This window comes from Marmota flaviventris, chromosome 18 (genome assembly GCF_047511675.1).
Source record: "Marmota flaviventris isolate mMarFla1 chromosome 18, mMarFla1.hap1, whole genome shotgun sequence".
Classification (NCBI taxonomy): domain Eukaryota; kingdom Metazoa; phylum Chordata; class Mammalia; order Rodentia; family Sciuridae; genus Marmota; species Marmota flaviventris.
In genome coordinates, this window is record NC_092515.1 from 51,967,439 (window position 1) to 51,981,264 (window position 13,826).

General features: G+C 37.0%; 1 protein-coding gene across 1 annotated transcript in view; it reads right to left on the bottom strand.

Moving 5' to 3' along the window:
• The window catches only part of Glg1 (golgi glycoprotein 1), a 118,976-nt gene that overhangs the window by 59,432 nt on the left and 45,718 nt on the right, over positions 1-13,826 (bottom strand). The window contains exon 2 of the mRNA XM_027933331.3: positions 6,066-6,098. Within this exon, the coding sequence (XP_027789132.2) occupies positions 6,066-6,098 (33 nt within the window). The remainder of the gene's footprint in view (positions 1-6,065; positions 6,099-13,826) is intronic.

Sequence of the window (13,826 nt, forward strand, 5' to 3'; positions counted from 1 at the left end):
TTATCAGTATATGAAAGGCACCTAGTTCCACATTCAGACACATACTTGGTATTATCAGTCTTTTCTTTTTTAATATTTATTGTTTAGTTTTCGGCAGACACAACATCTTTGTTTGTATGTGGTGCTGAGGATTGAACCCGGGCCGCACGCATGCTAGGCGAGCGCGCTACCGCTTGAGCCACATCCCCAGCCCAGTCTTTTCAATTTTTATAATTCTAGTGGTGCAGGTACCTGATCACTAATGAGTCTGAACACCTTTTCCATGTTTATGTCAACCAGAAGTCATCTGTGAGACATGGATGTTCAAGCTTTTTAAAAAAAAAATTTTTTTGTTGTTGTTGATAGACCTTTATTTATTTATACGTGGTGCTGATAAACCCAGTGCCTCACATGCCAGGCAAATGCACTACCGCTGAATCACAGCCCCAGCCCTCTTCAAGCATCTTAACCAAAATTTTATTCCTTTGCTTTTCTTTACTGCTTTGTGTGAGTTGTTTATATATTCTGGTTACTGTCGGATGCGTTAAAAGTATTTTCTTGGTGGCTTGCCTTTATCTATTATCACTCTATTATCTTTATTGTTAGATTTTTTCAAAGATTTTTTTAATATCTTTATTTTTATGTGGAGCTGAGGATCGAATCCAGTGCCTCACATGTGCAAAGCAAGTGTTCTACCACTGAGCTATAACCCCAGCCCCTCAAAAATTTTTAATGTGGTGCTGGGGATTGAACCCAGGGCCCTGTGCATCCTAGATAAGCTTCTCCACTGAGCTATATCCCTGGTTCCAATAAAATAAATATTGATGTAATTTATTAATCTTTTGCTTTATAATCAGTGCTTTTTCTCATTTAAGAAATCTTTGCTAATCTCAAAAGTTAAGACATTCTTCTATGTTACCTTTTAAAAAATTTTACTGTTTCACTTTCACATTTAAACCTACAATGTATCCAGAATGAATTTTATGTGGATGGTGCCTTATTCAGGTGTTCATATATGTATGGTATTTCTGGTCTTATTCTGCTCCACCGGTCTGGTGTGCCTGTACCACATGGCCTAATTATACATGCCTCTACCACATGGCCTAATTATACATGCCTCTACCACATGGCCTAATTATACATGCCTCATTAACTCTTCCATTGGGTGGTCAAAAATTCTCTCTGCTTGGTTCCTTAATTGTTTTGGCTATGAGTGGCACTATGTGTTCCCACATAAATTTTAAAACCAGCTTGCCATTTTGATAACAAGAGATTTGGGATTGCATGAAATCCATAGGTAATTTGGTACAGTTGACATTTTTATAGTAAATTTTGAACTTATGAACTTAAGCCTTTCTCTTAATATTTTATAGTTATCTGCACAGCAGTCTTACACACATTATTTAAAAATTATTCTTAGGTATGCTATTTCAAATATTATTATTAAAATATTTGCTTATTCTTATTATATGAAATACAACTGAGTTTTTTCCACATTTATTGGTGCATTATACTTACATAATGATGGGATTTGTTACATATTCATATATGCACACAATATAACAAGATGTAACTGAGTTTTATGTGCTGACTCTACATCTAGAGATTTTGCTGAAGTTATCTATTAATCACCTGCTAACAGTCTATCTCCAAATTCTTTTTTTTTTAATTCCTTTTTTTTTTTAATATCTCTATTTTGTTTTGTTTTTATGTGTTGCTGAGGATTGAACCCAGTGCCTCACATGTGGGAGGCAAGTGCTGTACCACTGAGCCACAACCACAGCCCAATTTACAAATTCTTTTTGGATTTTCTACTAAAACAATTATGTTATCTATAAATAATGACAGTTTAATTTTTCTTTCCCAATTCTAGCCTGCTTTTTATCTTGCTTGAGTATACCAGCTAGGTTCTCTGTGACAATGAGCAACGATGTCTTATAGACAGTCTTGGGAAGAAAGCTGTCAATATTTCACATCTGTTATAGGTCTTTTTACAGCCACTATTTATCAGATTAAATAAATTCCCTTATAGGATCATGCCAAAGTTTGAACATTAAATACTAATTGGATAATTGATTAGGGATCATGGTATTTTAAGATATGATAACATCCAGGTACAGTGGAGCACACTTCTAATTCTGTCTTCTTGGAAGACTAAGGCAGGAGAATTGCAAATTCAAGGCCAGCCTAGACAATTTACTGAGACCTTGTTTCGAAATAAAATAAAAAGGGCTGGGGATGTAGTTCTATGGTAGAGCATTGAGTTCAATCTCCAGTCTAGCAAAAATAAATAACATTTTTTAAAAATATGATAATGGTATTATAGTTATTGTTTCTCTAAAAGCCCTTACCTTTTAGGAATGTTTACTGAAATATTAACACATGGAAAGATATTAACATATGGAAAGATATTCTGCTTCCAAATAATGCAAAAGGAGTGGAATTAAGTAGGGGTATAAAAGACACAAAAGCATCTGAATTAACAGTGGAAGCTATATGGCAATTATATAGTTGCTGACTACACTCTGCCGAGATTTATTTATTTGTTTATTTTAAAAACTTTTTTAGTTGTAGTTGGACCCAATACCATTAATTAATTAATTAATTAATTTGTATGTGGAGCTGAGGATTAAACCCAGCACCCGCACATGCTAGGCGAGTACTCTATTGTTGAGTCACATCCCCAGCCCTGAGATATAATTTATACCACGAAATTCACTCATCCAAAGTATAAGCTGATGGTTCTATAATCACCATCACTAATTACAGAGCATTTTCAAGCAGTCACTTCCCATTTCCCAATTCCCCCAGTCCCTGGCAACCACTAAATCTTCCTATCTTTGTGGATTTGCCTATTCTACTTATTTCACGTCAATGAATCAGTTAGTTCTTGAGGTTCGTCCATGTTGTAGCATACACCAGCATTTCATCCCTTTTTTTTTTTAGCCAAATAATATCCCACTGTTTGGACACACCATGTTTTATTTAGCCATTCATCAACTGAAGTACATTTGAGTTGTTTCCACTTTTAGATTATTACAAACAATGCTTCTCTGAATATCTGTTTAAACATTTTTATATGAACATATGTTTTCAACTGTCTTGGGTATTGGTGATGTTATGATACACATACTTTGGTTTTTGTTCACAATTCCTGGCTCATAACTTCCTCCCCAAGGAAGGCCACAGAAACTAGAATTTTTCTTCCCTAAGGCAGGTCATTGAAACTCTAATTTTCCTTTACCTTTCCATCTTAGAGCTGGCCATAAAGAAATTCTCTGACTTACTCTGGTCCAATAATAGGTCATGATATTTTCCTCATTCCAGATGGGTTAAGCCCTGTGCCCTGTAGGAAGGAATACTGCATCCAGAGGCCAAGGATAATCTGAATAGATAGGCCTGCTGAGTTTCCCCACCTTAGCAATAATGCCTTCACAATGAGGTCTTTATAAAAACCCCAAAAGGACAGAGTTCCAGAAGGTTGAACACAAGGAGATTCCTGGAGGGCAGCATGCTCAGAGACACCTAAAAGCTCCGCATCCTTCTTCCATACCTTGACCCATATGCATCTCTTCATCTGTGTTTCTTGTAACATCCTTTTTTAAAATATTTTATTTTTACGTGGTGCCGAGGGTCAAACCCAGTGCCTCACGCATGCTAGGCAAGCACTCTACCTCTGAGCCACAACCTCAGTCCCCTTGTAACATCCTTTAAAATAAACAGGTAAATGTAAGCCAGTGTTTCCCTGAGTTCTGTGAGCTGGTAGAGTAAATGAATCACACCTGAGGAAGGAGTTGTGGAAAACTCAATTTACAGCCACTTGGTCAGAATCACAAGTAAAATGAGCTGGGAGCTGGGCACAATGTCACATTTCTGTAGTTCCAGCTACTTGGGAGGGTGAGGTGGGAGAATCAAGTCATTCTCAGAGTTCAAGGCTAGCTGAGCAATATAGTAAAATCTGTCTCTTTTTAGAAAAACAAAACTAAACAAAATACCACCTGGTATTTGCCACTGGTATCTAAAAAAGTGTGTGCTGGGGGAGGAGGACAGTCTTGGGAACTGAGGCCCTAACCTCTGTGACCTGATGCTCTCTCTAGGTAGACAGTGCTAGAATTGAACTGGTTTAGAGATACCCAGCGGACATCCACTGCTGCAGAACAGACTGCTTGCTGAAGGGAAGAAACCCTACTTGTTTAGAGGTCAGAAGTCTTACACATTCACTGCTGTGCGACAACAGAGGGGGATGGGCCTTCCCAGCACAAGGCACTGTGCTGATGGATCATAACTCAACTCATGAAGAATCCACAAACTAGACTTCTTGTGCTGCTTCACATTCCTATCAGCAATGTAAGAAGACTCTAATTTCTCCATATCCATGCCAATATTTGTTATTGTCCATCTTTTTGATTACAGTCACCCTAGTGGGTGTGTATGGTTTTAATTTGCAGTTCTTTAATGACAACACTACTGGGCATCTTCTCATGTGCTTACTGGTCACTTGTATATCTTCTTTGGGGACAGGGTGGTGTTGGGGATTGAACCTAGGACCTCATGCATGGTAGGTATACATTCTGCCACTAAGCTATACGCCCAACCCTAAATTTGTTTCTTTCATCATAAGAGTTTTTTTTTTTTTTTAATCTTTTTCAACACTAACTACACAATTATCAGAAAATATTTGCAAATATTTTCTTTCATTCTGTGGGTCGTTTTGAACTTTTCTTTTTTTCCTTGGTGCTGGGGAATGAACCAGGGGCACTTAACCACTGAACCACATCCCCAGCCCCTTTTAAAATTTTTATTTAGAGACAGAGCCTCTCTAAGTTGCTAAAGACTGGCTTTGAACTCAAGATCCTCCTGCCTCAGCCTCCTGAGACACTGGGACAGGTGTGCGCCACCATGCCCAGCAAACTTTGACAGTCTCATTTGAAGCACAAAAATTCTAAACTTGGTGAATTGATCTACTTATCAAATTTTATTTAGTTGCTTATTCTTTAGATGTCACATCTAAGACACTATGCCTAATCTAAGGTCATGAATGTTTACAACTATATTTATTCAACAGGTTTTACAGTTTAGCTCTTTCATATAGGTTTTCAATGCATTTTTAATATACAGTATGATTTTGGGCTCCAAATTCATTCCTTGTAATGTGGGGATCTAGTTGTTCCAATACTATTTGTTAAAAAGACTATTCCTTTCCTTACCAAATTACCTCCATACCCTTGCTGAAAATGAATCATGTGCCTATTTTTGAATTCTCAATTCTGTCTATCGTATTCAGTACCACAGTCTTGATATTGCAGCTTTTCAGTAAGTCTGAATTCAGGAAGCGTGACTATTATGTTTAGTGGGGTTGTGTTAGTTCAAGTTTTCTTCTAGGACTCTTGAAGTTTTATTTTGCACTTTGAAGTCTCAGACCCCTCTAGATTTTTTTTAGAATGAATAGTAAGAACCAACTCTCCTGTTTTTTTGCAATCCCTATCCAATCTATCACTACACCAAGACAGGGTGATTTCTGATAATCTGACAAACACATCTTCCTGAAAATCAAGTATCAACTCCATCATTAAGCCTTTCCTGACATAAACACATGAACAAAATTAAAATTCACTTTGTGTCACCACTGTATTCTGCACAGACTTCCATCAAAGCACCCAAAACTTTTTGCATAGATTTAATTTCACAGTCTCCTTTTAATGAGCTACAACACATAGTAGATGACTGAATGATGAGTAAATGAAAGAACTTTAAAATAACTTTAAAAGAACTTTAAAATCTGTCAACTTGATAAGCAGATAACTCATTATTTTCATATGGTAGTGTAATGAAGAAACTTAAGCTTAAGTACCTAAATATTATTTGACAAAACCTGCCAGTTTCTATAATGAAGAAGTATTGTAGATTTTACCCTGGTCCTTAACAAACGTCTATTATCATTTTAAGATTAAGGGAATCTAAGAAAAGATTCCAGGAAGAAAAGATACTTCCTGTTTTCTTTTCCACAAAGAAAACAGGAAGTATCCCAAAGTCTATCATCATAGATATAAAGCACATATGGTGAGTTAAAAGAAATCTATACTTACATGATTGCAGTCTGAAGAAATTTCATTTTCAGGCTAGAAAGAAAGAAAAACAAATGATGTTTAAAAAAAGCAAAACAAAAAATTTCTCAAGTTTTCAAATACAATTTTCAAATTCAAAATAAACTTCAATACAAGAAATCTGAACAGTCAATTGAATATGTTTCTTCAATATAGGGAGTAAAATGGTGTTATACACTTTTTAGGATATTGATAAGAAATGAACCAGAAAGGTACTTAGGAAGCATAATCCCTTTCTAAGTCAATGGTAATGGGGAAAAATAAGTCAATCTGGAAATGGGGGAAAATGCCCTAAAACAATAATAACAAAAGGACCCTTTCTTTTACATGATACTTTCTAATTTTAAAGATGATCAGCCCAGCCCTTGTAATCCCAGCCACTTGAGAGCCTGAGGCAGGATAATCACAAATTCAAGGTCAGCCTTAGGAATTTAGTGAGTCCTTGTCTCAAAAAATAAAGAGGGGGCTGGGTATATAGCTCACTTGCTTCACATGCACAAGGCCCTGGATTCAATCCCCAGCATCACAAAAAAAAAAAAAAAAAAAAAAGCTGGGAATGTAGCTCCGTGGCGTGGCATGGCATAGCACTACTACTAGGATGAAGTCTAGTACCACCAAAAAAAAAAAAAAAAAAAAAAAATTCAGGCATAACACAATGATACATGTGTCTTTTCTTTAAAAAAAAAAAAAAAAGTTATATATTTTTAAAAAATGACTTATGAAGAAGTGCAGAGAAGATCTATTAAAATTTAAGTGTACTGTCACCTTGGTGGATAATAAGTACGTAGGAACTCTGTTCTATTTTTGAAACTTCTTATAAGTGTATGACTAGTAAACAGAAAATTAACACAGGTTGAAATTTTATTTATTCATTTATTCCCATGAATACATCTACCTTTTTTTTTTTTTAAGTGGGGAAGTACCGGGGATTGAACTCAGGGGCACACCACCACTGACCCACATCCCCAGCCCTATTCTGTATTTTGAGACAGGGTCTCAATGAGTTGCTTAGCACCTTGCTTTTGCTGAGGCTGGCTTTGAACTCTAGATCCTACTGCATCAGCATCCTGAGCCTCTGGGATTACAGGCAATGTGCCAACTGTGCCTGGCTACATTTGCTTTTTAAAGCTAGGTACAGTTAATGGATAAAATGAACTTTTAATTCTAGGAAGAAAGAAAAGTGGTTGGGGATGTGGCTCAGTGGTAGGGCACTTGCCTTGCATGCATGAGGCCCTAAGTTTTGCCTGGTTTGCATAGCTCTGCAATACGTATTTCTTTTCATTTTCTTGTTCAGACCTTTAAAGGAGATAACCATTGTAATAAAACACACCATAAGAAAACGCTATTTCCCTTGAATTTTTGTGTTTTTTCAACCTATTCAAATCTGTTCAAATGAAGTAAGAAGTACTTACTATGAACTTTCTATGAAATATTACCAATTTTGGCTATTAACAGTGCCATTTTAAATAAAAAGGTATTTTTATTCAAAGATAAAGTTAAGGCAATAAAGAAACTAGTAAATATTAACAAATCAAGTGGCTACATATTACTTAAGGAGTAAAAAGACTTCTAGAGAAGGCTTTTAATTTCACTGCAGAATTTAGTAACAAAAATACACAAACTCACAAATTATATTAAAATTAACTTTAATTAGGTTGCTACATAATCATGACATTATAACCTTACTTTTGAAGTTTCTTCCTACTTATTTAAAAATAGATACTTTTAATGTCTTTTTACTTTTTGATTTCTGAGTCTCAGAAATCAGCCTCCACACACTGAGCTGATCCAGCTTAACTCTGTTCCCTTCCACTTCAATCTGAAGTGCTTAATAGGGGCCTTCTTGAAAGAAATTCAGAGCACTGGAGAATCTTTAATAAAATGCCATGCTAGGCATGGTGACACACACTGTAATCCTAGTAGCTTAGGAGGCTGAGGCAGGAGGATCCCATGTTAAAAGCTAGCCTCAACAATTTAGTGAGACCCTGTCTCAATAAAAAAGTAAAAAAGATCTAGAGATTCAGCTCAGTGTGCAAGTGCCTCTGGGCTGAATCACTGGTACCATATAAATAATAGGGCTTGATTAGCTTTAGTCCAAGAAGAAAAACAGCATGGAATACGAAAATCTAGAATTACTAAAATAGAATAAGGCTAAAGAGTTTCTTCTTTTGTTAACAATTAATGAAATTATATTATGGGGTGATTGCAAGAAATGAATCAACAAGTATCTATTCATGTATCCTAAACTTCCATAGGCATTGCTGCAGGACATAAAAGATTTTGTCTAAGTCTCTGATCTTAGATAGCTTACAATCCAATTGTGCAGATAAAAGAGTAAAATCAAACAATTAAGCAAGTGTAGGAACCTGAGGAAGGCCGGATGAATTAGAACAGTGACCAGAAAGGAATGAAATGATTCCTCCAAAGAGGAAGTTACACGTTTCCCTAGGGCTCAGAAAGAATAGAATAAAGCTATTAAAAAAGAAGAAGAAGAGTAAAAGAAAGAGGCGGGTACAGTGCATGCCTATAATCCTAGTGGCCATGGAGGCTGAGGCAGGAGGATTGAGAAGTCAGAGCCAGCCTCAGTAATGGTGAGGTGCTAAGTAACTCAGTGAGACTTGTCTCTAAATAAGATATAAAACAGGGTTGAGGATGTGGCTCAGTGGTCAAATGCCCCTGAGTTCAATCCCCAGTGGAAGGGAGGAAGGAAGGAAAGAAGGAGGTCAGCATTTAATTTACCTTTTAATATATTTTTCAACATGTGAGATAGTGAAATAAAAAAAAAAAACAAAATCCAAAATGAAATCCTCATCAGTTTCAGAATCCTACCGTGACCCCACCCTTCAAATTAGAGGCATAGTGCTGGCTCCTAGCCTGTGGACTGCCACATCATCAACTGCTCTCCACCATTCTAGAGACAAAAAATCTGTCTCTTACATCAAGTGTTTATTCACTGGAAAGAAAACTGTTCTCTTACAATGGGAAAATGAGAATAAAATTTTATGAAGCATACCAGTAAAGAAACTATTATGAGCCAGATACAGTGCTATATGCCTGTAACCTCAGCTACTCTAGAGACTGAGGCAGGCAGATCACAAGTTCAAGGCCAGCAAGACCCTTTGTCAAAATGAATAAAGGACTGGGGCTGTATGTCACTGGTAGAGCATTTGCCTAGCATATGCAAGGCACTGGGGTCAATCCCACTGGAGGGAGAGAGGGTGGAAGGAAAAGAAACTATTACGAATAGAGGAAAGAGAAAAAGAAGAGAACCTAGCACACCTCCCAACCCCAACACATCAATGACTAAACCAGAGAAGGATCTTGGCTAATATTGAATGAATAATGCAGTAATGTAGTAACAGTGATAGGAACTGAGTACTTGGATACACTTGCCTGACTCCAATAAAGGGCATGTATGTGTGCGAAAAGACATAAAGCCACCATTTAACTCAGGCAAATGCTACACTCATTTCTTACAACATGAAAGACTAAAAGAATAAATGAAATTGTATCCTATTTTATAGATGAAGATACTGAAGTACAGAGAAACTAAGTAACCGGATCAAAGGTATAGTGGTAGGAGATATACTGGGATGTAAATAATGACAACTATGTGCCTGTACTCCTTTCAGCTTGATGTCTTCCTAAAAAAGCTAGGTAGATAATGTGGCTCAGAGTGAGCCTAATTATGGGGGGCTTTGGATGGAGCAAGAAAAGGAAAGGGTAGACAGGATAAATGTGTTAATCTAGTGCTCTAGAGTGATTTGTCTGACAGTTAAATGATTAATTTTGATGCAGGCAGTCCAGATAAGAAAATGATCAAGAAATTAGATAAACTAGGGATCTGGATTAGCCCTTAAATAACCATAGTGAGTATAAAAATTTTGCTTAGTTATTCTGGCTTTTCTAAATCAATGACTCAAATATTTTGGGTATTATTCACTTAATGTACTTTGTTGTCCTAGTTGGTAAACCAAAGCTGAAATCATTGATTTTTAAACTTAATCTCCCTGCCCGTCCTTTAGGTTCTATAAATTTAGAGCTGGTTTTAAGGGAAGGGATAACATGATAGGAAAGGAACAAAAGAAGTACAGTATTCAGCCATCGAAGCTGTGTAGCTGTACAAAGGTCACTGAACTTCTCCCAGACTCAAGGCTAGGCTTTGGCACAAAATGGATTTCTTCATGTAGGATCTAGAAACAATTTTTAGGAATCCAATATTTTCTTGAAACCCAATATTGTGTATGTAATTTTACTCTTCTGAGAATAGGATCCACAGCTGTTACAGTCCCCCCAAAGTTTATAAAATCGAGAAATAAGAATTATTGGTTGATGCCAGGCACAGTGGCGCACACCTATACTTCCAGCAGCTTGGGAGGTGGAGGCAGAAGGATGGAGAACTCAAATGCAGCCTTAGCAACACAGCGAGGCCCTAAGCAACTCAGAGAGACCCTGTCTCTAAATAATAAACAAAAAAGGCTGGGGATGTGGTTCAGTGGTTAAGCACCTCTGAGTTCAATCCCTGGTACAAAATTTAAAAAAAAAAGAAAGAAAGAAACATTGGTTGGACACTTTTAAGCTTCTTTCCAACTTTATGAGTCAATAAAATCTGAGATGTGGAATTTTTTAAAAGATATATATATATATATATATGGTTGTGGATGAGCCTTTATTGTTATTTATTTTTATTTGATGCTGAGAATCGAGCCCAGTACCTCACATATGCTAGGCAAGTGCTGTACCACTGAGCCACAACCAAAGCCCCTGAGATGTGGAATTTAAAAACAGAAGTATGTATTGAATTTCAAGTCTTTTATTTTAGCTAATTTGTATATGATGATGGCCACTGCTGTTTTATTTATTTTAATCATTCTTTCCTATCCAAGTCACAACAGGTTTGAGAATAAACTACTGAGAAGCTTGGGTGTAAATATTCTCAATTGAATCAACCATCCCATTCACTTAGGATGATGTTTTCACAGGAAGTATGAGCCCAGGAACTATGGTCTCCCCAAGGTGAACAGGCTGAGTGATAGTCTGGCTCGGGAAATAAAGGATTCACAAAACTAACCTGGAAGCTGTCCCAGTTTATGAAACAGAAATGCTTGGGAGTTGGATGGTGTCTAAAATATGGAACAGTCTACATTTTCATCAGCTGAAGTATTGAAATAACCATCAGGAACATAAAGGCATAAGTTCCTTTTCTAAGCATGGGGTACTAAATTAAGTGACAGATTTGTTTTTCTAATCATCTGGGAGAAAACATAGAGAAAGTACTACGGAAGGCACACTTTCATGGCCTTGCCATCTGAAGGCAACAACAACAACCTGATGCCTCTGCCTGAGCAGGAATACTCTACTATAGTAGTGAGTAAATTCTTCTGGGAGTTTATTCATTATTATTATTATTCATTGTTATTCAAGAACCCAGTAAACTCCCAATTACATGAACAATTCATTTATTAACTTGGTCCAAAGCCCGCTCCCCAAAGGAAAATAAACATAATGTAATTGCCATCTAATCAGATAAACCCCATCTTTTAGAGTCTTAGAAATTTTTCCCTGAGCAATCTTAATCCTCAATCAGATTCATAACTGCTTCCCTCTTAGTGCCTCATCTGGCTCAATCAGAATGTATTTTTCTTATTTGTATCCAGGGATAGCAGCTGAGTATTATTTTTCCAAAAAGGACAGTGATCGACCATAGGCTTTATGCCCCCCAACAATGCTGATTCACTGAAGAGCTGTGCTTTTGTATGAATCTTCAACATTCACTGACCTTAAAAAAAAAAAAAGAACCTACTTTATAAGTCCAGTGGGAGGTTTTTATGAAATACAAATGCTGGCTGGCTCTAGTAAATGAGTGTTTAAGGAGTAAAAACATGAGCCCACACCTAACCATCTAACCAACATTCAGTTGAATGTGTACTGAGGGCAGTAGGTGATATTTTAAAGAAGGAAAAAAAGTACCATCAACTCCATGAGAACAACAGAAAGGACATGAAGGAATGCTGCATGGGGAGGACACATCTGAGATGAGTACTATGGGGGCTGTGGTCTGGCTGTGCAAAGCAGAACACAGGTGGGGGAGGGGTTGGAAAGGCATGCTCTGTATAGAAGGCAGAGACTTGAGTGGAAAGGGAAGCCCTAAGGTGACCTTCTTAGGTTTACTTACTTGGCATCTCTTAATATATGGTGAGATAACTACTAGGTTTTAATAAAAATCCTAACACAGGTCCAATAATGGTTTCCCATAGTCCAAATGAATATATTATTCTAAGCACAGTGTAGTGGGTTTAATATACTTTTATTACTTGTGTGCTTCCCAAGTGGTTTGGTGGAATAGTAATACAGCTGGCAAATATTACACAGTAATTCACTTGTATAGGAATATGTTGAGTTTTAAAAGGGGTAAAAGATATACAAGTAAGATCCCCAGAAACACAAATAGGGCCAATTTATCCCTGGTTCTTGGGACAGTCTCACATACAGAACAATAAAAGGGCTATGGTGAGATCATAAATTTATTTTTCCTGAATCTTCAAAATATAAAATCTTTTTTGATTCTAATAAGGTAAAAGGGTATGGGTATGTTACCGTGAGAATTAACAGAATGGCTTGCATAGCCTGAAATCCCAGCGGCTGGGGGGACTGAGACAGGAGGACCATGGGTTCAAAGCCAGCCTCAGCAACAGCGAGGTGCTAAGCAACTCAGTGAGACCCTGTCTCCAAATAAAATACAAAATAGAGCTGGGGATGTGGCTCAGTAGTTGAGTGTCCCTGAGTTCAATCCCCAGTACTCTCCGTCCCTCCTCACCCCCCACCCGCACACCCGCAAAAAAAAAAAAAAGAATGGCTCACATAGCATACTTTACTCATAGATACAAATACTGGCAAGACACTAAAAAAGAAAAGAAAAGGGGGAGAGGAGGACCAACAAAGAAAAATCTAAATATAGTTAAACTGACCAAATGGAACTATAAAAAATTAATATAATTTATCAATCTTCTTGTCCAGAGCAGGGAATGAAAAACACTTAATAAGGATACAGTAATTTAGTTACTGAGCAAAAATTGCATCATTACATTATAACAAATACAATGATTTTTACATTGGTTTGTGGTTTTTACAAATTTGTAAATATAAAACATAAATAAGCCAGGCATAGTGGGTGCATGTCTTTAATCTAGCTACTTGGGAGGCTAAAGGAGAATGATAACAACTTTGAGGCCAGCTTGGGCAGATTGGCAAGACCCAGTTTCAAATAAAATTAAAAAGAGGGTTGGGGGTGTATCACAGTGGTACAGCACTTGCTTAACATGTGCAAGGACCTGGGCTCAATCCCCAAGTACTGCAACCAAAAATACATACATACATACATACATACATACATACATACATAAGCAATTATAACTTTGCCAGGACTCTCTGCTCCCTTTCTTCATTGTGAATGAATGTACTACTCTGGGAGCAAATCACTCAAACAAGAGCTTACTGTCAAAAACTTTTTCTTCCTACCACTCGTTTTTTTCTTCTGAGGAGATGATTTAGAATTACAACACTCTTTGGTGCTGGTGATAAGGATTTTTATCTAACTTACAGGGAAAGGAAAAAGAGAGGCACTTTATCAAATGCTTGGTCAGATTCCAAACTTGGGCAGATTTATCAACTTGGCTCCAAGCCAGGGGAAGCACACAGCTATAAAGGAATACAAGGCCTGTCTGCACAGTTCAGTTGCCTAAA